This window comes from Staurois parvus, unplaced genomic scaffold (genome assembly GCF_062004578.1).
Source record: "Staurois parvus isolate SC_StPar_1 unplaced genomic scaffold, SC_StPar_1.0 ptg000697l, whole genome shotgun sequence".
NCBI classification, from domain to species: Eukaryota; Metazoa; Chordata; class Amphibia; order Anura; family Ranidae; genus Staurois; species Staurois parvus.
In genome coordinates, this window is record NW_028318493.1 from 1,885,689 (window position 1) to 1,911,965 (window position 26,277).

The window sequence follows — 26,277 nt, forward strand, 5'->3', positions numbered from 1 at the left end:
CATGCAAAATGATTCCAGTGCGGAAAAAAGAGGGTCCTGCACCTTTCCTGCGGAACTCATGGGTGTGAAAACCCTTGCAAAATGATTCCAGTGCGGAAAAAAGAGGGTCCTGCACCTTTCCTGCGGAACTCATGGGTGTGGACACCCATGCAAAATGATTCCAGTGCGGAAAAAAGAGGGTCCTGCACCTTTCCTGCGGAACTCATGGGTGTGAACACCCTTGCAAAATGATTCCAGTGCGGAAAAAAGAGGGTCCTGCACCTTTCCTGCGGAACTCATGGGTGTGAACACCCATGCAAAATGTTTCCAGTGTGGGAAAAAAGAGGGTCCTGCACCTTTCCTGCGGAACTCATGGGTGTGAACACCCTTGCAAAATGATTGCAGTGCGGAAAAAAGAGGGTCCTGCACCTTTCCTGCGGAACTCATGGGTGTGAACACCCTTGCAAAATGATTCCAGTGCGGAAAAAAGAGGGTCCTGCACCTTTCCTGCGGAACACATGGGTGTGGACACCCATGCAAAATGATTCTAGTGCGGAAAAAAGAGGGTCCTGCACCTTTCCTGCGGAACACATGGGTGTGGACACCCATGCAAAATGATTCCAGTGCGGAAAAAAGAGGGTCCTGCACCTTTCCTGCGGAACTCATGGGTGTGAACACCCTTGCAAAATGATTCCAGTGCGGGAAAAAAGAGGGACCTGCACCTTTCCTGCGTATGCATTTTGCGATTTGAGCCATACAAAAATGAATGGATCGCATTACACTGCAAAATAATTGCATGTAATTTGAATTGGAATTCAATGCGATTTCTATCCAGATCACATGCAGTTTCCCACACCTCATCAGTTTGAGTTTACCCAAAGCCACACACTCGGCAAGCCCCATTCACTCCTGAAAATTGTGCGTTTTTGCACATGCTTTATGAAACATGCAAAAAACACAAAAGAAAAGTCTCACTTGTGATGCTGTTCACTGTTAATGGCACCCCAAACGCGGCAAGTGTCAAATTGTGTGATTAAAAAATCGTGACGCTGAACCCGCAGAAAGCTACATGAGCTGCTTTGACGTGTGTGTCTCACAGAGCAGCCCATTGAAATGGATGGACTGTCGTATGTGGGCACACGCAAAAACACTGTATGATTTTGCGCACATTCTCAATACACCTAGTTCTGCCATGCAGGTGGGGGGGGGGGGGGTAGTTTATTGCACAATGGCGGATCTGTTATTGTGTGTTCCCTTGCAGCTTAAGGGGGGTGGGGGTCCTTTTTCTGCAGGGTGGGGGTATCATTGTGTCTTCCACTGCAGAAGCTGATCTATTATTAGACTGAATTCCTTTGTTTCATCCTCCAGAGAGACTAAAAATAACCAGGTGTCCTTATAACCTGGGCTCAGTGCCTGCGCTGGATGCAGTGTGTGATGTGCTCTGTGATGTATAGGTGTGTATACAATCTGCAGACCATCCAATTCTCGAATGGGAAAGAGGGCCAAACCTTATCCCAAAGTATTCACACAAAACATTCTGCTTGCTGCAGGCTTTAAAGAAATCACGTGGACAAAATAGTCATATGAACCCAATGGTACTTTTTTTTTTTTTTTTTACACTTCTATTCATTTATTGTATCATTTAACAATACCAGAGTTGCTGGTAAGTTAAACCATCGGAAAGTCTCTTCTGTATCTCTAGTGAGATCTCTGGGCTGAGTTCCCGGGTCTACAAACCCGATGGGTTCATTATGATGGGTTCCCACCATCCTTGCACTAAGTTCCCAGGTCTGTACACCTACTGTGCCCATTATGAGGGATTCCCACCATCTCTGTGCTGAGTTCCCAGGTCTGTACACCTACTATGCCCATTATGAGGGGTTCCCACCATCTCTGTGCTGAGTTCCCAGGTCTGTACACTTGTTGTGCCCATTATGAAGGGTTCTCACCATCCCTGTGCTGAGTTCCCAGGTCTGTACACCTACTGTGCCCATTGTGAAGGGTTCCCACATTCATGTGCTGAGTTCTTGGGTCTAAACTCCTGCTGTGCCCATTATGAAGGGTTCCCACCATCCCTGTGCTGAGTTTTTTTTGGTTTTCACACCAGATATATATCTTTTATGAGGGGTTCCACTATCCTTGCACTATCCTTCCCCACTCTGTATGCCTGCTGTGCCTCTTATGAGGGATTTCCACATCTCTGCATTGAGTTTCTGGGTCTGCACACCCGAGAAGCTCATTAAGAGGGGTTCCCACCATCCCTGCATTGAGTTTTGAATTCTGCATGCTGTGCCGATTATGAGGAGTTCCCATCATCCTTGCACTGAGCTCCTGGCTATGCATACCTGCGATGCTCATGAGGGGCTCCCACCATTCCTGTGCTGAGTTTCCAGGTCTGCACTCCTGCAGTACTTATTATGAAAGGTTCCCACCATCCCTTTGTTGTGCTCCCAGGTCTGTACATTATGGTGCCCATTACGAGGGGTTCCAACCATTCACGAATATATAAAATTTCCCTTCAGACATAAAGTTGAAAGATCCCAGCTATACAATCTGATCATCATACTGTACAGTTGCACCTTGCAGTTTCGGAAGATCTGGTGATACATTTCCTCCCCATATTATCACCAGGCAATAGAAACTGGGTAGAGAAGAGGGAGGGAAGCAAGCGTTCATTCGCTGATCTGCCGTACCTAGTAAGAACCAGTAAGTGACATGTATTACATCACTTCCAGGTCCTGCTGTCAATTTCCCTGCCTGCTGGTGGCTGAGGAAGAAGCTAATAGGGTACGATCTGCGCTCTATTAGCTTCCAATAGCATCTTTAACAACCATTGACAGGGAATGGGCATTGGTGGCAAATATGCTGCTCTCCTACACTGTGTATAGGGACAGGTACTCTGCCTATCTCTGTACACCAAGTTAGAAAAATTACCTCCAGTTTCATTATTTGCAAGCTGGAGTTAATTCTTTTTTTAATCTGGAGCAATAACAGTGCTACCTGGTAAATGTGATGCTAGTAAGAGCTACTGACACGTGTCGGTAAAGCTACCAAAACAGGCAGTAGGCAATTTAAAGGGCCATAGCTCCAGAAAACTGTTGGTAGAGCTTTATTGGTTCCCCGTATAATGATTTGGGGGTTTTAAGCAATCTGCAGGCCTAAAATGATAATTTAAATAATTGCAAAAACAGGAGAGAAAGGGTTAAAGTTCCATGTGCTCTAGCAATGCAGTTTGCAAAAAAGAGGTTAACCGCTTCCTGTACAGGAGCTTCTATTCATTTGTATACACCTATGCAATGTGAAATGTTCCAGAAGTCAAGTTCCTTTCAGGCCAAAAATACAATTAAAATATCTTGCATCTGTGTCACAGGGCAGTGGGACCATAGAGAGCCATGCACCAGGGGAGGCCGAGCCACCTGAGAGGCAGACCAAAGTTCTGCTTTAAGGAGGTCCTCATATTACATAGTTTTGGTAAATCTAAATTGATTGTACACAGATTGTACATTCAGGGCCGGATCTAGAAGGGCGCTGGGGTGGTTTGTGCCCCCCCCTCCAGATTTTATTTGTGCCCTCCCCCCCCAGGCTCTGACAGTTCATCCACTGATCCATGAGCCAGTCTGATGCATACAATTTATGTAAGGAGGCACTTTGATGGGGGCACCTGATATAAGGGGGACTCTAGTATGGATACTGATGTAAGGGGGCACTCTGATGGGGACACCTGATGTAAGGGGGCACTCTGATGGGGACACCTGATGTATAAGGGCACTCTGATGGGGACACCTGATGTAAGGGGGCACTCTGATGGGGACACCTGATGTAAGGGGGCACTCTGATGGGGACACCTGATGTAAGGGGGCACTCTGATGGGGACACCTGATGTAAGGGGGCACTATGATGGGGACACCTGATGTATAAGGGCACTCTGATGGGGACACCTGATGTAAGGGGGCACTCTGATGGGGACAAATGATGTAAGGGGGCACTCTGATGGGGACACCTGATGTAAGGGGGCACTCTGATAGGGACACCTGATGTATAAGGGCACTCTGATGGGGACACCTGATGTAAGGGGGCACTCTGCTGGGGACACCTGATGTATAAGGGCACTCTGATGGGGACACCTGATGTATAAGGGCACTCTGATGGGGACACCTGATGTAAGGGGGCACTCTGATGGGGACACCTGATGTAAGGGGGCACTCTGATGGGGACAGCTGTCAAACAAAAGAAGTGCTGGAACATGCATTGGCTGGTGCGTTTGGAGTTCCATTAAGAATGTATACACACATTCTGTGTGTCATAAGTGCGAATGGGGCCTAAAGGTTATCAATCCAGCGAATGTGTTTTCATCATGAAGCAGTCTGTGACTTTACATATGATCCTATAAACACGTGCTGGCTTTCAGCAATATAACACATTGTCATATCTCATAAAGAAACTCAAAAAGCACAAAAAACAGCGTGTATGATAAACCGCTCATACAGATCTATGGCTGCCTCAAGCGACACTCATGGAGGCATGGTGTGGGGCGACACTGAGGGTCTCTGTCATTGTCCTGTGTATGTTGAGCCTTTGGGCCACACAGTCATTGGTTGTTATGGTGCATGCGGCCGCTGGCTGTCTCTGTTCTAGCAACTAATGATACTGCGCAGGATGGCTGCCAGCATTCTAACCCTTGACACTATGCTGGTCATGATGGGAAGGGAGGGGTAAAAACAAATGGTCACAGGCAGCAGCCACCCTGGCAATGGCCGAATCTCACCTATCTGTGTATAGAGACTATTTGGAGTTTATCTTTATGCAGCTTTACAGATTATAGATGCCCACTCTATGTGAAAGTATTCATCCACCAATGGTGGTTTTGGCTATAGAATCTGCCCACTGTCTGCTGTCAATCACTAGGTGAGCGCGGAACTGATAGGGAGCTAATGTCAAATCTTCCCCCTATGGCTCCGCCCACTGTAGCGTCAATGGCTGTTAGGAGGCTGTCTGCTGTAAATCCAACACCTTCCTTAACAACCAATGACATAGAACGGGTAGCGGTGGCAAATATGCTGCTCTGCTAGACTGCGTACAGGGACAGGCACGTTGCCTGTCTCTATACACCCAGTGAGAGTTGGTCTTAATTACCTCCGGTTTCATTTTCTAGGAACTGGGAGTACTTATTTATGAATCTTTTGCACATACCAAATTGCACATATTTAAAATCTGGTGCGGGCCATTTTAAGGCTTCATGTACACTGGAGCTCTTTTAAACGTTTTTTTCCCTGGCAGGAGAAAATAAAAGCAAAAAGACGTGCCTAAGCCTTAGTCAAGCCATTTCATTGGCCAGAATATTAATTTATTCTGGCCACTGAAACGAAAAAAAACCCCCAAAAAAAACATTAAAGCGTTAAATGCGTCTAGCGCTTAGATGCGTTTAGGCATGTTTTTGCTGCGTTTCGCATTTTGTCTGTCAAAACACTTCTCTCATGAACACACACAAGTGATTTTTTTTTCTGCTTCTAAACGCCGATGTGTGCATGGAGTCATTGAGGGGCATTAGAGGCAAACGTCTGTAACACAGGCATTTAGGAGGTCAAGTTTGCATAATGCCTACAGGGCCACCATAGTTCCCTTTACAATTCTTGTTCGGGACGGCGTTGTAGTGCGTCTAATGATACTCATAATGCAATAAATGTTCATATGGAATCCCGTGAACCTAAAGGCAGCGCATTCTATTTCTGTGTGTTTACATACAGATTATCTCCATCTACAGGTAGAAGACAGATTGTGTGTAAATATTGAGCTACACACTGCCCACAAATGTGTTGGTTCTGTACATATACTATGGCACGCTATACACACTCTGTACACACACACTTCACACAATACACACACTGTACTTTCTTTAGGAAGCAGCTACAGCCTGAATAGAGAAGCCTGTCCCCTGCCAGCAAGCTGCACAGAACAACCCTTGTTCCCTGTCTGGAAGCAGCGGTCTCTCAGCTGACGTCTGACGGTCCCCCTGCTGAGTCAGTCCTAGAGCTCTCCAGTCAGTAGGGAGCATGAGCTTTCCCAACATCTTTTGTTTTGATCTACCCGAAAGTTGTTCTAAAGGCTGAAGGTTTTTTTTTTTTACCTTAATGCATTTTATGCATTAAGGGCTGTTCACACCATACAAATGCAGTTTGGATGCATTTCTGTATGCACATTTTTGACGTGGTTTTGATGCGTTACACTACATTTATTTTTATGTGTTACATAGTTAGTCTGGCTGAAAAAAGACAGAGGTCCATCCAGTTCAACCATTAAAAAAAAAAAAAAAAAAAGTTATAATCCTATACCCACAGTTGATCCAGAGGAAGGCCAAAAAACCCAGCAAAGCATGATCCAATTTGCTCCTGCAGGGAAACAAAATTCCTCCCTGATCCCACGAGAGGCAATCGGATATTCCCTGGATCAACTTTACCTATAAATGTTATATCCAGTTATATTCTGTGTATCTAGGAAAGAATCCAGGACTTTTTTAAAGCAATCCACTGAGCTGGCCAGAACCAACTCTTGAGGGAGTCTATTCCACATTCTCACAGCTCTTACTGTGAAGAAACCTTTCCATGTTTGGAGATTACATTTCTTTTCCTCCAGACATAAAGAGTGCCCCCTTGTCCTCTGTGATGACCTCAGGGTGAATAACTCTACACTGAGTTCACTATATGAACCACTGATGTATTATACATGGAGATCATATCCCCCCTTATGTATTATACATGGAGATCATATCCCCCCTTATGTATTATACATGGAGATCATATCCCCCCTTATGTATTATACATGGAGATCATATCCCCCCTTATGTATTATACATGGAGATCATATCCCCCCTTATGTATTATACATGGAGATCATATCCCCCCCTTATGTGTTATACATAGAGATCATATCCTTCTTATGTATTATACATGGAGATCATATCCCCCCTTATGTATTATACATGGAGATCATATTCCCCCTTATGTATTATACATGGAGATCATATCCCCCCTTATGTATTATACATGGAGATCATATCCCCCTTATGTATTATACATGGTGATCATATCCCCCCTTATGTATTATACATGGAGATCATATCCCCCCTTATGTATTATACATGGAGATCATATCCCCCCTTATGTATTATACATGGAGATCATATCCCCCCCTTGTGTATTATACATGGAGATCATATCCCCCCTTATGTATTATACATGGAGATCATATCCCCCCTTATGTATTATACATGTTGATCATATCCCCCCTTATGTATTATACATGGAGATCATATCCCCCCTTATGTATTATACATGGAGATCATATCCCCCCTTATGTGTTATACATGGAGATCATATCCCCCTTATGTATTATACATGGAGATCATATCCCCCCCTTATGTATTATACATGGTGATCATATCCCCCTTATGTATTATACATGGAGATCATATCCCCCCTTATGTATTATACATGGAGATCATATCCCCCTTATGTATTATACATGGAGATCATATCCCCCCTTATGTATTATACATGGAGATCATATCCCCCCTTAATCTCCTCTTCTCAAGAGAGAATACATTCAGTTTCTCTAATCTTTCCTCATAGCTGATCTCCTCCATGCCTCTTATCAGTTTAGTTGCTCTTCTCTGTACTTTCTCCAGTTCCCCAATGTTCTTTTTGTGAATTGGTGCCCAAAACTGACCTGCATATTCCAGATGAGGTGTTACTAATTATTTGTACCGGGGAAATGATATCTCTCTCTGGAGTCTATACCTCTCCTAATACAAGAGAGGATTTTGCTCGCTTTAAATCCGCAGCTTGGCATTGCTGCCATTATTGAGCTTGTCATCTACCAGAACCCCCAGATCCTTCTCCACCATTGACCCCCCAGTTGTACCTCCCCCTAGTATATATGATGCATGCATATTCTTAGCCCCCAAGTGCAGAACCTTACATTTATCGACATTAAACCTCATTTGCCACATAGTTGCCCAATTAAACAGAGCATTGAGGTCGGCTTGTAAGTTGAAGACATCATCCTGTTCCGGTTCATTTTTTCCTGTCTCTTTTTCTGCAACTTAAATAAGGACACGCGTTTTCCGGTGCATTTTTTGTGCATTTATGATGCATTTTACTGCGTTCCAGTACAGTTCAGTGCAGAAGAAATACAGCATGCTCTACTTTTTTTTTCTGGAACTGACCACACTGCTATCAACATTGGAAACCATGGAACCTACTATCAATGCGTTTTTGATGCATAAAAAAAACTCACTGGACTGCATGTGGTGTGAAATGGCCCTAAGGTCCAAAACTTTCAGCATGCAGCCCCCCTTATACTTACCTGAGCCTGCTCTCGATTCAGTGCTGTGTAGGAGAGCAGAGGCTCTCCCGAGTACTTCCCTCCACACTGGCTCAAAGGCAGCGGCAGCTGCTGCAGCTGTAAATCACAGCCAGTAAGGAGGAAGCAGGGGGTGAGGTTACACCGTGCTCTGTGTGTCAATGGACACACAGAGAACGGGAAACGGGAGCGAGCATGTATGAGTGCTCCCATATAAAGTGGCTTGTTATGGGGGCACTCAACGGGGGGGGGGGGACCCCAGAAGAGGATTATCTGGGCTGCTCAATGTGATACCATTGCACAGAGCAGGTATGTGTGACATGTTTGTTATTTTAAAAAAATAAAATGTCATCCTTTACAATCACTTGAACAGTATTTAGTTGATTAAAACCAAACGTGCAATTGGTCTGCAAGTGGAAGCCTCCAAAAATACAGATTTTCCACTGCTTATCACCCAGCAATGGCAAGTGGAATGTAGTAGAAATAAAAGCTCATTCTTCCTTGTTTGACTCTGATGGAGTGTGACTTGTGATGGATAAACTTTCCACTGTGTTTACAAGAGGTGTGATGGTGTCATCAGGAAAGAGTAAAGGTAAAGTCACACTTTACAACCACTCAGCATAATCCTGTTTTCCCTGTGAAGGCAATACAGGAAGTGTCATGTACTTTTATAGCACTCTGAGCTGGTTTTGTCTTTCCCAGCAGATTGTCATCCTTTTTTCCTCTCCAGGACTATAAAGGCTAAAAATAAATGTGAACCCGGCCACCAAAGCCTCATGAGATTTTATATGACAATGCCATTTCAAAAACAATGTATAATATTTTAAATGTCCAACTTTAAATAAACTCATCCCTGATGATCCTGCCATGAACGCCCTTGTTCAGGCACTTCCTGTTAAAGGGTGACAACACTCTGTGCCTGTCTCCTAGGTGTTCTCCTGTGTTGTCACCCTGTCACTTCTGGTGGAATCTACAAGCAACCATTTCAATGTACATTAAACAGGAATAGCTGGAAAACCCGCCATGAGAAATGCCATGCATCCATCCATCCATCCATCACAGTGGTGCATACTGACAGGAAGTGACTGTAAAGAGACTGCAGGAGATCAGTAGTACAGAGATTAAAAAAATCCTTGAGGACAGGGCCTGATGTGGATGTGCAATAGGTATATGTGAAGCCATGCGTAAATTGTTAGTGCTACATAAGTATCTATCTATCTATCTATCTATCTATCTATCTATCTATCTATCTATCTATCTATCTATGTATCTATTTATCCCATCTATCTATCTATCTATCTATCTATCTATCTATCTATCTATCTATCTATCTATCCCATCTATCTATCTATCTGTCTATCCCATCTATCTATCTATCTATCCCATCTATCTATCTATCCCATCTATCTATCTATCCCATCTATCTATCTATCTATCTATCTATCTATCTATCTATCTATCTATCTATCCCATCTATCTATCCCATCTATCTATCTATCTATTTGTGATGTGGGGATGTTTGGCTCAGTGGTACAAGCGTTTTTAGTGAGTCACGCCATTCTGAACTGTGGTTAAGGTCTTGTCAGCCCACTTTTATTAACCACGTACCACGCAGGCCCTTTCTAAAATGTTCTCTCATACATGTGTAAATCATCATTTTGTTGCTAGAAAATTACTTAGAACTCCCAAACATTATATATATTTTTTTAAGCAGAGGCCCTAGGAATAAAATGGTGGGTGTCGCAATTCTTTATGTCGCGCAGTATTTGCACCAAGTTTTTTCAAATGCATTTTTTTTTGTTGCAAAAAAATACATAAATATAATTCCTGCTTTTTGGTAAAATATAAAAGATGATGTCACACAGAATAAATACATACCAAGCATGTTACACTTTAAAATTGTGCACACCCGTGGAATGGTGACAAACTACGGTACATTACATTCTCTATAGGCAGTGTTTTAAAAGCCTTTACTGGTCACCAGTTTAGAGTTACACTGGAGGTCTGGCACTGGAATTATTGCTCTCGCTCTGATGGTGATTTTTCACGGGTGGTGTGATCGCCATTTACTTATGCGTGCGGGACCTACATGCGTGTTCTCATTGGCATGTGAGCATGGGGACACATTTTTTGCTTTATTATTATTTTATATTAATTTACTTTTTTTAAACTGTACCTTTTTTATTTTTTAACAAATAAAAAAAGTTGTTAAAGGGATGAACAACCTCTTTTACAGGTCCCCTTAATGGAGAGATTTAGGGTCTAATGTGTGGAGCGATCACGGTTTACAGCCGTTTTAGGTGTGCATCCCCTACGTACACATTCGCATTTACATGTGAGCCCGGGGTGACAGGGGAACTTTAATTTTTGTTTTTTTATTATTATAATGTATTTTATTTAAATTGACTTTTTTAGGGCTCTTTCACACTAGAATGCCGTTCCGGAGAGCCTTGGTCCTGTGTGGCTTCCCGCACCGCATTCCGATCGCAGTGCCCTTGCTATCTTCTGCTGGGGTCAGTTAAAAGTTAACGCCACCCCAATCGCAGGTCGCAAACACAATGTGTTTGCCCACGCTGGCCCACACCAAATTGCATGGTAGAATGTAGCATGCGATGTGGTTGCTGTGCGTTTCAAAAAGTAGTGCATGCACTACTTTTGGTGTGGTACGGTGTGATTTCAGCTCATTCAAATTAATCGACTTGAAATCACACCACGCAGAGCCACAGATGAATTGCACAGGAACATCATACAGTGCGTTCCTGTGCGATTCTGCTCGGAGCATAGTGTGAACCAGCCCATAACACTACTTTAAATTTTTTTCAATTATTATTATTATACAGGATTTATATAGCGCCAACAGTTTGCTCAGCACTTTACAATATCATGGGAGACAATACAGCAACAATACAAGAGGGTTAGGAGGGCCCTGCTCCTTGGAGCTTAATTAAGTGTATTGCTATTGCAAGGGATGAACAGTATCATGACAGGTCCTCTTTATGGAGAGATCTGGGGTCTATTTTTCGTTATAAACTAATTTGGATTTTTTTTTTTTTACTAAAAAAATAACGGAATAAATTTTGGCCAAGATTTATGATGAAATATTATTTATTTGCAAAACCCACTTTTTTTTCAAAATTTTTGTACATTTTCATTTACATAGTAAAAAAAATAAAAATCCCAGCGGTGAATCAATACCACCAAAATAAAGCTTTATCTGTCTCAAAAAAATGGTAAAAAATTCATATGGGTACAGTATTGCATGACCGCGCAATTGTCATTCAAAGTGTGATAGCGCTGAAAGCTGAAAATTGCCCTGGTCAGGAAGGGGGTAAAAGTGTCCGGACAGGAAGTGGTTAATTAAAGGATGTTTCATCTGCAATATATGATGCATTCTGTTCTTTCACTTTAAGGCCTCATGCACACAAACGTTAGCAGGCATACAAAAGAGTCAGCTAAAAAAACCCAGCATTGTCCTGCGCCTGGATAGACACAGAAGAGGCTTACAGCTGGCCATAGAAGTGAATGGCTGTACGTCCCTGTGCTCCTGTAAACTCCGCTCACTTTTATATTTTTACATTTATAAATGGAAGCGATCCATTGGCGATGTGGCTGCAGCCGTCCTGTCTCCCTGGCAGGGATGGAGTTTGTTCCCAGTGATCGGTCGGCAGTTGGGCTGATGGGAGCAGAGGGTTGGAATGCACAGTGTTAGGTGGGGTGGAATCCTTGCATGTGTTCCCAGCAGCAGCTGCAGTCGCCTCTCACACAGAGCAGAGTCCACTACACAAGGCAGCCCGTCCCTGCCAGCAGCAGCTAGGATTTACCCGCACCTTCTCGTCAGAGAGCGATTTACGCCAACGCACCCTCTCCCGTTGACACCTTCTCGCCACCCATCCTGTGATCTGCGCCAAGGGAGCGAGCCAGCTGAGTAATTGAGGATCGAAGGAACGCTGAGCGAGTGCCGGGGTCATGGTGAAAGACGAAACAGGTAACTGGATTCTTCTATTCTGTTAGGGCTCATTCCTGCTTGCTGCAGGTCAGCCGTGGCTTCCCGCAAAGTCGCGTTCCTTTGGGATGAACAGGGAAGCAAGTGAAATACAAATATAGTGGGTTGTAAAGTAGATCTAGACCCCAACTGGATCATATATAGTTTGCTCTGTGGACTGTCATCATAAAGATTTGTTTTTTATTTATATATATATACTATATATATATGCATATATTATATTCTGTATTATATATATAAAATATCCTGATTATATCTATATCTATATATAAATATCCTGTTTTATTTATATATCTATATATATATATATATATATATATATATATATGCTGGTAGGTTGATTGGCGCCTGTCTAAATTGTCCCAACTATGTGTATGTATGAATGTGAGTTAGGGACCTTAGATTGTACACCCCTTGAGGGTTAGGGACTGATGTGAATGTACAATATATAAGTAAAGTGCTGTGTAAATTGATGGCGCTATATAAGTATCTGTAATAAATCAAATAAATATATATATATATATATATATATATATTTTATATATTATTGTTGTTTTTCACCTTTCACCTTTTTTCATTTCATTGCTGCTGATCTCCTGTAGCCTCTTATAGCCACTTCCTGTCTATATGCACTCACTACTGTGTCGGCTGCTCTGGACCAGCTTCCTGATAGTGACAACAGTAAACCATGCCTGCACAAAGTGTGTCAACATAGCTGCTTGTAGTCTCCACCAGGGGCTTATGTAACAGGGTGACAACACAGGTGCATAATCAAGAGATAGTGACAAAGAGTTGTCAACCTAACAGGAAGTACCTGAACAGGAAGCTTTCTAATTAAAGCTGCAGATGTAAAAGGATTGAAAACTACTAACGTAGATGCAACCTCTAACTGAATGACATTTAGTGCACTCTGTGCACTGCATATAAAAAAAGATTCTTTTTTGTTACTAAAATACTTCCTTTTGCCTTTTGTTACCCTTTGTTACATCTTGTGCTGATATGTACTCCAGTGATTGCTGCATGGCATTTCTCTGGGCGGGTTTCCTGATGGTGACAATTGTGGACCATGTCTGGGTAATGTTTGTGTTTGTAATCTTTGAGAGTTTGGCAGGGTGACAACATATATGAGACAGGAACAGAGTGTTGTCACCCTGTAAGAGGAAGTGTCTGAACAGAGACATTCATGACAGGTTCACCAGGCATTATTTTAAGATTATTGTATTAAAATATGCATATTTAAAAACATTTGAAATTCCTTTTGAATGGGGTATTAATATGCTAAAGCCTTTATAGGTGATTTGGGTTTACATCTGTTTCATGCCTAGAAAAAAAACACTTAAAGCCGAACTCCAAAAAAGCTATCCTCGCAGTGGGGTTCCCCCCCCCAATGCAGCGGTCAAATGCTCATTTTTGAGTAGGATACCCTTAAAAAACACTTTTCCTTACCTTATCGCTCACTCACCTGGCGCTCACACGGTGCTGCACTTGCAATCTTGTTAAAGTTGTTCCTTTAATTATATATCAGGGCAGCCATGATTGTTCATTGTATACAGTAAGCAGCTCTGATCCCTGCTTAATAGTGATGCACAGTGACTGCGCTTTACTGTTCATTTCTCCCTCTCCATTCTCACTGGCTGAAATCAATACGCATTCTATGTGACATGGCCTGTACTTTTATCTCGTCAGGCGTTGACCAAAACCATTGATAATAAAACACGAGTGAGGGATGTAAAGATCTGGCAATGGCATATTTTGTGTGTGATTTGCGTTCGAAGAACCCCTGCGCAAATACCATTTGACATAAAAAATGTAAACACTCACCTTTTTATTCTCTAGGGCCTTTGCTTAAAACATCTATAATGTTTGGGGGTATAAGTCATTTTCTATAAAAAAAATGCTGTTTTTTACATTTCTGTGAGAAGTGTCAGAACAGAAGCATATATATTTAAATATACCAAAAAGATATATTCCCAGAAATAAAACAAAACAGAACAAAGAAACACTGAAAAGATACCACTTTTTAGCAGAATTTGTATAAAATAAATAAAAATATATGTTTTGTTGTATCATTGGTTTTCTGGGAAAATATTTTTTTGTGTCATGGATAATTTCCTGGATGGCATGTTTAAAGCGGAACTAAACCCCCCTGTGGAGGATGCCATGTTAGCCTCTGTTTGATCTCTAAATGCCATGGTGTGCACATGTGAACAGTTATGACTCCAGACGTTTGATGGTTTGACAGTTTGGTTGAGAGCACAAGCAAATGTGAGAGCATGCCAGGCATGTCAAGTAACTGTTTTTTTTTAAACTGACACTTGGGGGTCCAAGGCAATGACATGCTGACACTTGGGGGTCCAAGGCAATGACATGCTGACACTTGGGGGTCCAGGGCAATGACATGATGACACTTGGGGGTCCAAGGCAATGACATGCTGACACTTGGAGGTCCAAGGCAATGACATGCTGAAACTTGGGGGTCCAGGGCAATGACATGCTGACACTTTGAGGTCCCCAGCAATGACATGCTGACACTTGGGGGACCACAGCAATGACACACTGACACTTAGGGGTCCAGAGCAATTACATGCTGACACTTGGGGGTCCATGGCAATAACATGCTGACACTTGGGGGTCCAGGGCAATGACATGCTGACACTTGGGGGCCCAGGGCAATGACATGCTGTCACTTGGGGGTCCTCCACAGCAATGACACACTGACACTTGGGGGTCCAGAGCAATTACATGCTGACACTTGGGGGTCCAGGGAAATGACATGCTGACACTTGGGGGTCCAGAGCAATGGTATGCTGAAACTTGGGGGTCCAAAGCAATGACACACTGACACTTGGCGGTCCTGGAGCAATGACACACTGACACTTGGGGGTTCAGAGCAATTACATGCTGACATTTGGGGGTCCACAGCAATGACACACTGACACTTGGGGGTCCAGAACAATGACACACTGACACTTAGGGGTTCAGAGCAATGACACACTGACACATGGGGTCCTAGAACAATAACACACTGACACTTGGGGGTCCAGAACAATGACACACTGACACTTGGGGGTCCAGAACGATGGCACACTGACACTTGGGGATCCAGAATGATGACACACTGACACTTGGGGGTCTCAGAACAATGACACACTGACACTTGGGGGTCTCAGAACAATGACACATCGACACTTGGGGGTCTCAGAACAATGACACACCGACACTTGGGGGTCTCAGAACGATGACACACCGACACTTGGGGGTCTCAGAACGATGACACACCGACACTTGGGGGTCTCAGAACAATGACACACCGACACTTGGGGGTCTCAGAACAATGACACACCGACACTTGGGTCTCAAAACAATGACACACCGACACTTGGGGGTCTCAGAACAATGGCACACTGACACTTGGGGGTCCAGAGCAATGACACACCGACACTTGGGGGTCTCAGAACAATGACACACTGACACTTGGGGGTCCAGAGCAATGACACACTGACACTTTCTGGTCACAGAACAATGACACGTTGACACTTGGGGGTCTCCGAACAATGACACACTGACACTTGGGGGTCTCAGAACAATGACACACAGATACTTGGGGGTCTCAGAAGAATGACACACTGACACTTTCTGGTCACAGAACAATGACACCTTGACACTAGGGGGTCCAAATCACTTGTTTTCCTAAACAATATACAAATAGGCAGTAAAACAATACAATAATAATAAATACAAGAAACAATAAAGCCATCATTATAGGATAATAAATACAGTAAGGTGTATAGATTATAATTGGGGCACACACATTGTACACGGAGGTTTCTGTACACCGATGTGATGAACATATGTACACCATGTGGAATGACGTGAATGATGACGTATGTTTCTGTGTAATATTCCAGTGTAATAATCATCATGTGAATATAGAATGAAGGAGTGCTGCGTTTTGGGGTCACCCTGTAAGATGGACTCTGCAAGAACTCATGTTACCACCAGCTGGGATGACATATGTCTGTGCGGGGGCCCCGCTCTCTGTGGTCACCTCCATGTGTCACAAATGCTGCACATACATGAGGTGGATTGTGTGTCCAGTATGTCAGGAATGTCTCTGTCTCACTCAGGGGGGCCACATGTGACACATCACAGGCCGGCCAATGGCAGCGATGACAGCTATGCCAGATCCAGACTCTGCACACTGTATTTTGGGAAGGGTCCTCTTCATTCTCATGTATTGTTATATTCATCTCTTCTCCAATATTCATCTTCTAAAAGTAGATAAAGAAGCCTTCCCTCCAGTCTTGATCTGTTGTACCGGCTCCTCTCCTGGATGGAAATGGCTTACTCTGATTTCACTGCACACTGTGAGCTTCTCACAATGTGCATTGGAAGCTGCAGTGAGTCAGATAGAGCCTGCCTCATTTCCTGGCTGGAGGACGTCCAGCATCATCTAGTGCTTACCACCCCAACCTGACTGTCCTCGGCCCCACCCCTTTCATTCATTGGATTTTAGTTCTTTCAGTCAGGAAGGCTCAGCGTCGCCTAGGGTGGGCTGCATGCAAACACATCCTGTCTAGGAACACCTGCTCCCCCAGTCTGACACCCACCCATCAAGGCATTTGGTATTTGCATAACTCCTCCCAACACCCAGCTCACTGCTTACATGGGCTGAGTGCCTTGAGAGGAGTACTGAGGCAGGGTGCTGTGATGTTTGCAGGAAGCTATGCACAGCACCCTGCCAGCCCCTCCCACCAGCCATGATCTGCCTGCATTGCATAGAGAAGCACAGAGACTCAGTGGCGATGTCACTGGGTCTAAAATAAGGCATGTAATGAAAACAGGCTTTCTTTAAAAATGTCATTAGCATGTTGATGAGAATGAAGGAAGGAACCAGGGAAGGCAAACTATAAGCAGATCAGACATCCGCTTTAACAAAACGATGAATGAGATGGTCTGCATTTTCTGACAAATTACCATTTTTTAGATGATGTGAGAATTTAAAGCGGAACTTCACTCTCTCAATCAACATTGATTATTTGTAATCCTTATTCTTCTAGCAGTAGTTAATAGATGGGAAAGAATATCATATTTACTTGTTTTAAATTTTTTTTTTTTTTTTTACATTTCTTCAGTTACTTCCTGGTTTCCATGCCTAGGCAAATGATGTCATACATCCCAGGAGCCTTCAGGAGGGGAGGGAGGGTTCTCAGCTCAGCCAATGCCTGAGCAAAGGGCAGGTGGATTCCAGGAAGTAAATGCTACATGAATCACCTACCCTTACTCAAGATGGCCACTGCCAGAAATACCAGGGGGTGTTTTTCAAAAGTAATTCTCAGCAAAATAAAGCACGGAGACATGGATAGATGGGGGGGTTTGCTTTGAATATTAACAATGAATTAAATAGAATTTTTTGGTTTGTGGTGCTCAGATGCAGTGAAGTTCCACTTTAAAGTTTGGGTCATTTTTTTTTTATTCTGTGTGAACCCCTTGGGGAGATTTTGCTTCACTTGCTGTCTTTGTGACACCCATACAAAGAAGGGGGTAGCTGTTGTCATAGACAGGAAAGTACAGGCACCAATAAAAACATGGTCAGATGTGCCAACCCTTCCTCACTCTACTAATGTGTTTTATGTCCCCACTGAAGAGATTTCCCATCATTTTTGTTAAACAATGCCAACAGGGACACAAAGTGCAATATAAACCCGACAGAGACTCTAATCCTTCTCCGCTCCATCCAGAACAAACATTGTGGCTGGAGTTGGGCTGGAGTGGGCAGCACAGTGGCTAAATGGTTAGCACTTCCGTCTGGCAGTACTCGGGTCGTTGGTTCAAATCCCAGCTACAGCACCACCTGCCTGGAGTTTGCATGTTCTCCCTGTGCCTGCGTGGGTTTCCTCCGGGTACTCCGGTTTCCTTCCACACTCCAAAGACACGCTGGTAGGTTAATTGGCTCCTGTCTAAATTGTCCCTAGTATGTGTATGTATGAATATGAGTTAGGGACCTTAGATTGTATGTCCCTGGAGGGGACGTATACCATATATATGTAAAGCGCTGTGTAAATTGATGGCGCTATATAAGTACCTGAAATGAAATAAATACATTTAACACATCTTCATAACAGGGGTGGACTGACCATTTGGAAACTCAGGCACTGCCCGAGGGCCCGGGGTCAGTAGGGGGCCCCATGAGATGCCCCTGGTACCTTTTTCATAGGCTTTTTTGAGTTTGGGCAAGTACACGGGGGCCCCATGATCCCCTATTGCCCGGGGCCCCATGAGTTGTCAGTCCGCCCCTGCTTCATAATATCAATTTTACTGAATTGAAGATGTTTGAAAAAGCTGATTAGATGGTTTTGATACTTTGCTGCAAGGTATGCTGGGATTTGTAGTTCCACAGCATGTTTAATGCGCGGTGGGTTGTATGAGCTGGAATATGGAAGACACTGTTGCTCTGACGTTTACCTGGCGGGCTCAGTGCCGGGCTGGGCCTGGTATCTCTGGGCTATAGGGCAGTATGGCAGATGATTGATGAATGAAGCATTCTGTGATGTGAGATAACATGGCAGCTCCATTAGTGGCGCTGTGTGAGAAGTGGGCGCGCTCCGCCTATCTCGTGTGTCGGGGACACAATACACCTTTGCCTTCTGACACTTGATAAACATTGGTGATAACACTGAAAACCTTTTTCTTTCCTGCAGTATGAGAGCCAACAAGGATTTACTGCAGAATCAATGATAGACTAGCACTGCTTTGGCAATAGGCAGATCCTTCCTCTTATTATTCATGTCATAGGGTCAAAGGTTAAAGTGTTACTAAACCCACAACAGTGAAATCAGTCTGTATATACAGTAACATGCTTGGTATACTCACTGTGGAACCTAAGGGGTTAATCCTCTGCATTGTGTAAAAACGCTGTTTGATCCTGTCTTCTTTGATCCTCCTCTTCTTCCAGTGTCCCCCTCTTGTCTCCTGATAAGATATATCGTGTGGAGTCACTCTGCACATGCTCAGTTTGGTGTGTATTGCTAGAGGGTTTTTTTTTTTCTTGGAAGAGTGCATGTGATCAGCACAGGGCCAATCAGCACTGTCCAGACAGAGGTCAGGCGCTCTGCATCCTCCTAGAACAGAATGAAAACTCCTGCTACTAAACAGTGCTCAGCTGGACACTGATAGAGGTCACAAGACTGTTATATACTACTGATGAGAAGTTATTTAGCAGTTTATATTTACTAAAATAATTGCATTTTCATGTTGTGTGTACTGTGGGAGACCAGATATAGTGAGTGCGGGGTCCTGGGAGAACGGATATAGTGAATGCAGGGTCCTGGGAGACCGGATATAGTGAATGCAGGGTCCTGGGAGACCAGATATAGTGAATGCAGGGTCCTGGGAGACCGGATATAGTGAATGCAGGGTCCTGGGAGACCGGATATAGTGAATGCGGGGTCCGGGGAGACCGGATATAGTGAATGCGGGGTCCGGGGAGACCGGATATAGTGAATGCGGGGTCCTGGGAGACCAGATATAGTGAATGCAGGGTCCGGGGAGACCGGATATAGTGAATGCAGGGTCTGGGGGGACCTGATATAGTGAATGCAGGGTCTGGGGGGACCAGATATAGTGAATGCGGGGTCCGGGGAGAAGGGATATAGTGAATGCGGGGTCCGGGGAGACCAGATATAGTGAATGCGGGGTCCGGGGAGACCAGATATAGTGAATGCAGGGTCCGGGGAGACCAGATATAGTGAATGCAGGATCCGGGGAGACCAGATATAGTGATTGCAGGGTCCGGGGAGACCTGATATAGTGAATGCAGGGTCCATAGAGATCAGATATAGTGAATGCAGGGTCCGGGGGGGCCTGATATAGTGAATGCGGGGTCTGGGGAGACCTGATATAGTAAATGCGGGGTCCGGGGAGACCAGATATAGTGAATGCGGGGTCTGGGGAGACCTGATATAGTGAATGCAGGGTCCGGGGAGACCTGATATAGTGAATGCGGGGTCCGGGGAGACCTGATATAGTGGATGCGGGGTCCGGGGAGACCAGATATAGTGAATGCAGGGTCCGGGGAGACCAGATATAGTGAATGCAGGGTCCGGGGAGACCAGGTATAGTGAATGCAGGGTCCGGGGAGAGCGGATATAGTGAATGCAGGGTCCGGGGAGACCGGATATAGTGAATGCAGAGTTTCTGATAAAAAGCATGAACAAATGAATGTTGAAACTCCTGCACTGGACGATGAGCTCCACAATGTCAGTAACCCCACATGGGGTACATTTTGGGAATGCAAGCCTTGCTGCCCTCAACGGACCAGGGAAATCCAAAGAAGCTGTGTGAAAAGAAACAAACAGAGGGTGCATGGGCCTAGTGCATTACCTTCTGAAAATGAGATATATTGAATAAAAAGTAGTATATTCACAAAAGAATAAAATCAAAGGCACACAGAGTTGGCTCTGAGGAAGAGGTTCTGCCTCTAAACTCGTCAACCATTTGGAGACCTACAGTCCCCCAACAGCCACCATCTAGGGAGTGTGAACCATGCTGTCTTTTTTTGTGATGTGCCTTTGATTTTATTCTTTTGTGAGTATACTACTTTTTATTCAATATATCTCCGTTTTAGAAGGTAATGCACTAGGCCCGTGCGCCCTCTGTTTGTTTCTTTGCACATACTGAATGCAGGGTCCTGGGTTTAGGAACACTTTAAAATGCTGACTAAGGACACATGCCCTAATAATTATACTGTGATCCATGAAATGGAGGTCTGTATTAAAGCTGAACTCCGGGCCCAAAAACGTTCATTTAAATATATTCCTCAATAGCCACAAAAGATATAAATCCACTTTGTACACCAAATGCCTTTGCAAACCCAGATATTACATTGTAAAGGTAGCAGTGAAAGTCCTTTTATTAAAAAAATAATCCTGCCAGGTGAGGAATGCAGGGTTGATGTTGTTGGCCTCCTTCTGAAAATGCTATTTGCCTGGCTGTTTGGCTTCAGTGCAATTAGGGCTGCTGGTCGGGTTTGTAGATCAGGGGTTTGGACTTTGCTGCATACTTCTGCTGGGCAAGCAACGTAGAGGATATTAAAACCAGAATATCAGCGTGATAGCCAGGCAACAAATATTTTCAGAAGGAGGTAAGCAGCGATGGCCCCCTAATTTTGTCATGGTGTGTTTATGTTGAATGAATATATTATGATGAGGAATGATTGTGGAATGTGTGAAGTGTACGCGGGTGAACGCACTACTCTATAGAAGGTGTAACGTGTCCTCTCTCTCCGCACAGCGTTCAGGATAGAGCCGGGATTTCCTCCGGGTAAGATGCTGCCACATTGTAGAGGGATCAGCCGCCTCCTAGACTATCTGCTTGTAGTTCTATGGTAGTGACCTCCAGCTAGTAACTGGTACCAGTATCTCACAATCTGCACTTTGCCATATAGTGATTATCACATCCTACGGTCCAAGGAACAAAGAGGTGAGTCCATAAACCATGAGCAAGGTCCTCTGGCACCTTTGTACCTAGCTGGTAGCATTCTGTGTCAGCAGGCTCTTGAAGTATCCATTGTGTTTTCAGGAGTGTGCTGTAGAATTATGAACCTAACCAGATTCCTTATATAACACAGATTATTTCTTTTTAACTCCTCCAACTAGTGGTATATTTAGGTTTTGTGCTGCCCTAGGCAACACAAAAATTGGCGTTCCCCCCACAGAAAGAGCCTGACATTGACCAAGAACACCCCTACCCTCCACCCGAGCCTTCAACTACCACTGCCCCCCGTACACCAGCCACCACCCCCCATGGCGAGAGAGAGAGACACTCACCTTCACAGCTCCGGACATCCCCTGGAATGAGAGTCGGGCTGTACATACACCATCGGAACCCACCAGATCTCCATGCCGCGTGTGTCCCTATTTCCATCCCTTCCTCCAAGGGGCAGTGCTGCCCCCCCTGAAAAATGCCGCCCTAGGCAAATACCTTGGTTACCCCTGCTTCCAACCCAGCCCTGGGGTCCCTTTAACAGGGTCTGGAAAATGGGGGGGGGGGGGGTGGTGATGGGAAGTACTGCCAAATCAAATGACCACTGTGATTGACTGTCACAGGGGTCACATGATCGAGAGCCGTTCCCGCTAGCTCTCGATTATTACTAGAGACCAGGAGCTGTTTATGTCAGCTTGGTCACTGTGGTGGAAGCATGCAGTGAGCGCGTTCTCAGTACAGAAACTTTAGCTGCCCATGGATGCCAATGTGGGGTGCAGGAACTTCAGCTGCCCATGGATGCCTATGTGGGGCCCAGGAACTTCAGCTGCCCATGGATGCCTATGTGGGGCCCAGGAACTTCAGCTGCCCATGGATGCCTATGTGGGGCCCATGAACTTCAGCTGCCCATGGATGCCTATGTGGGGCCCAGGAACTTCAGCTGCCCATGGATGCCTTTGTGGGGTTCGTGGGCTTTAAAGCCCTCCTTCTCTGTGGCAAGAGGTTAAAGAATCCAAGTCTGTGCAGTCGGTGGGTCCTGGTCCTTGTTAATAAACACGACTCTTCGGTATCATAGATACTTTTGCAAGTTGTCCCGGACGAGCCCCCCAGTGCAGCAACGGAAGCTTAATTACACTTTCCACTAGCTTTGGCTTTGCCTTGCAATGCCGGCCCTTCCCGCTCTGCTTTTATTAGCTGCATTGCTGTCATTGAGGGTGCATAGTGCACATTGGATACAAATCTCAGCTGAAAGCATGCTTTCTCCTAGACTTCCTGTGTAGTGTGAGATATAGCACTTGGCAATGGCTGAAATTATAGGATGTATATAATGAATATGTTATCCTGTATAGCAGGGGTCTCCAAACTTGACAAACAAAGGGCCAGTTTACTGTCCTTCAGACATTAGGGGGGCCGGATTGTGGCCAGTGGGGGTAGAAAATGTCCTGGGCCCAACATCAGTGAGAATAAACATTGCCACAAAGTTGGTAGTCAGTTACAAAGCACTTTTGGTCAGTAGGAGGCGGAATAGTGGCCCATCATTGGTATTACTGGGAGGAACAGTACCCCATCATTGGTATCAGTGGAAGAAATAGCACCTTATTGTTGGTGTCAGTGGGAGGAATAGTGCCCCATCATTGATATCACTGGGAGGAATAGTGCCTCACCATTTGTATCAGTGGGAGAAATAGTGGCCCATCATTGGTATCAGTGGGAGGAATAGTGCCCCATCATTGATATCAGTGGGAGGAATAGTGCCCCACTATTGATATCAGTGGGAGGAATAGTGCCCCACCATTGATATCAGTGGGAGGAATAGTGCCCCGCCATTGATATCAGTGGGAGGAATAGTGCCCCGTCATTGATATCAGTGGGAGGAATAGTGCCCCGCCATTGATATCAGTGGGAGGAATAGTGCCCCGCCATTGATATCAGTGGGAGGAATAGTGCCCCACCATTGATATCAGTGGGAGGAATAGTGCCCCACCATTGATATCAGTGGTAGGAATAGTGCCCCACCATTGATATCAGTGGGAGGAATAGTGCCCCACCATTGATATCAGTGGGAGGAATAGTGCCCCACCATTGATATCAGTGGGAGGAATAGTGCCCCGTCATTGATATCAGTGGGAGGAATAGTGCCCCACCATTGATATCAGTGGGAGGAATAGTGCCCCACCATTGATATCAGTGGGAGGAATAGTGCCCCACCATTGATATCAGTGGTAGGAATAGTGCCCCACCATTGATATCAGTGGGAGGAATAGTGCCCCACCATTGATATCAGTGGGAGGAATAGTGCCCCACCATTGATATCAGTGAGAGGAATAGTGCCCCACTATTAGTGTCAGTGGCAGGATTTATGCCCCACTGTTGGTGTTGGTGGAAGGAATAGTGCCTCATATCAGTGGGAGGACCATTTCCCCAAGGGCCTGATAAAGGCTAGCAAAGGGCCGTATGCTGCCCTTGGGCTGCAGTTTGGAGACCACTGCTGTATAGTATAGAATGGTGTTTAAATGCTTCCCAGACAACTCTAGCCTGATGACATTTAGTTTGCTGTGTGAGTGTCACAATTTCCATGTGTCGTATTTCTCTTTTCCCATAAAATTTAATTTTTCTATCTCAGTGCTGCTGTTCTCCTCCAACCACTTTCTGCCACTTCCTGTATACATGCACTCAACCCTTCATCGGTGGTACACCATTGCTCTGGACCATCTTCCTGATAGTGACAACAGTGGGTCATGTCTGTGCAATGTGTCAGGATAGTCGCTTTTAGTCTCCAACAGGAGTGCAGGTGATAGAGTGACAACACAAGAGCACAACTGGAGAGAGGGACGGCGTGTTGTCACCCTGTAACAGGAAATGTCTGAACAAGGACTTTTGTGGCAGGATGACCAGGGATCAGTTTAACAAAAATTGCAGCTTTGGAAACCTTTGAAAGGCTGAGTTCATGTAAAACACAACAGCGTGGACCTAGCCTTACACGTTAAAGCTTCTGTGGGAGTTTAGTGATTCGGTTTTCATCTACTAAGGAAGGAAGAACGCAGTTTATATCACTACTGATTCTTTATGGGACTAAGCCTAGAAGCTCCAGCTTCCTGAGAACTCTTCCTCTGTGGAATTCTCCTCCATCCCTCCGCCATTTCTGGAATTCCATGGGCCATCTAGCTGTGGTAGTGATCGCCGTGTAAATCGCTATGCGGCACGTGTTTCTGGGACAGCTGCGATGTGGGAGGCGGTGTGTTCATATCGTAATCTGGCTGCGAGACGAGTGTGAACGCCAGGGCCGCATGGAAATAGCACATTCTGAAATGTATGAAGTTAATTGTCTATTAAAAAAAAAGAACTCCGGAAAATAGAACATCAGCTTCTCAGCATGTTGACTTTAGGGATGTGTGAGGCTTTTTGATGGAAAAAGCTATTTAGTGCTTGTCTAGGAACTGGCAGTCTCAATGAGGTACAAGGCACTTTGTGCCTCGGTGTCATTGATCTCTCCCAGTGGGTTGTCAAGGGCTTTCCCCACACAGTTTCCTATATATACTCTACAGCTAAAACCTATTCTGATTTCTCATCTCAAATGTTCACAAAAGGAAAACATGAAGTCTAGGTTCACACTTGTGCGGTTTCTGTGCAGCCGCATTTGCAAAGGCAAGGGAAATGCATGGAAAAGGTGCTCGCACGTGTTATAAAATTGCGGCCGTGTGGAAACCTCGGGGTCCTATGCATTTCCGCGCAAGGGGAGAACTTGTTTCCCAATGCATAGGGTTGCCATTAAGAATTCGTGGCACCCCCATGTGTCTGCTAAACAGCAGCACATTTTTGCTGTGGGCACAGGAATGCATGCGTTTTGCAGGCAGTCCAGCATCTGCTGAGAGTGAAACTAGGCTACAGTGGAACTATGGTGCAACTGAGCACCACAAACACAATTTAATATTCAACGCAAACTCCACCATCCATTCATGTCTCCATGCTTTGTTTTGTTGAGAAATCAAACAATTAAAAAAAAAACAAAACAAAACAAAAAAAAGACCTCCCTAGCATTTCTACCATGACTTTTCTAACTTCTTTTTTAGCCATCTTGAGTAAGGGCAGATGATTCATGTAGCATTTACTTCCTGGAATCCATCTGCCATTAGCTCAGGCATGCAGGCAGGAGGGTGTGCTTAGCTGAGAAAGCCCCTCTTCTAGATCTCCAGATGAAAGAAAAAAAAAAATGCTCATGAAGATATATCACATCATTTTTAGACCAGAAAGTAACTGTAGAAATGTAAAAGTAAATTTTAAAACAAGTAAATGTAATATACCTTCATATTTATTTACAAATGTTAGCGGTATAAGGATTAAAAATAGTTAAAATGGTTCAAAATCTAACCCCCCTGCTCTGTACACTTACCTGTCTCCTTTCATTGATCCAACACTGTGCCTGGCTGCAGGTCTTCTCCTTTCAATTCCTGGTC

At 44.6% G+C, this 26,277-nt stretch overlaps 1 protein-coding gene across 12 annotated transcripts in view; it reads left to right on the top strand.

The window, feature by feature from the left end:
• The window catches only part of ABLIM1 (actin binding LIM protein 1), a 419,225-nt gene that overhangs the window by 113,285 nt on the left and 279,663 nt on the right, over nt 1–26,277 (top strand). The window contains exon 1 of one of the 12 annotated variants that reach the window (XM_089653042.1): nt 12,049–12,322. The exons of the other annotated variants lie outside the window; for them this stretch is intronic. Within the exon in view, the coding sequence (XP_089509168.1) occupies nt 12,304–12,322 (19 nt within the window). The 5' untranslated portion in view covers nt 12,049–12,303. Of the gene's footprint in view, nt 1–12,048; nt 12,323–26,277 lie in introns of those variants that run through there. 12 annotated transcript variants of the gene reach the window in all.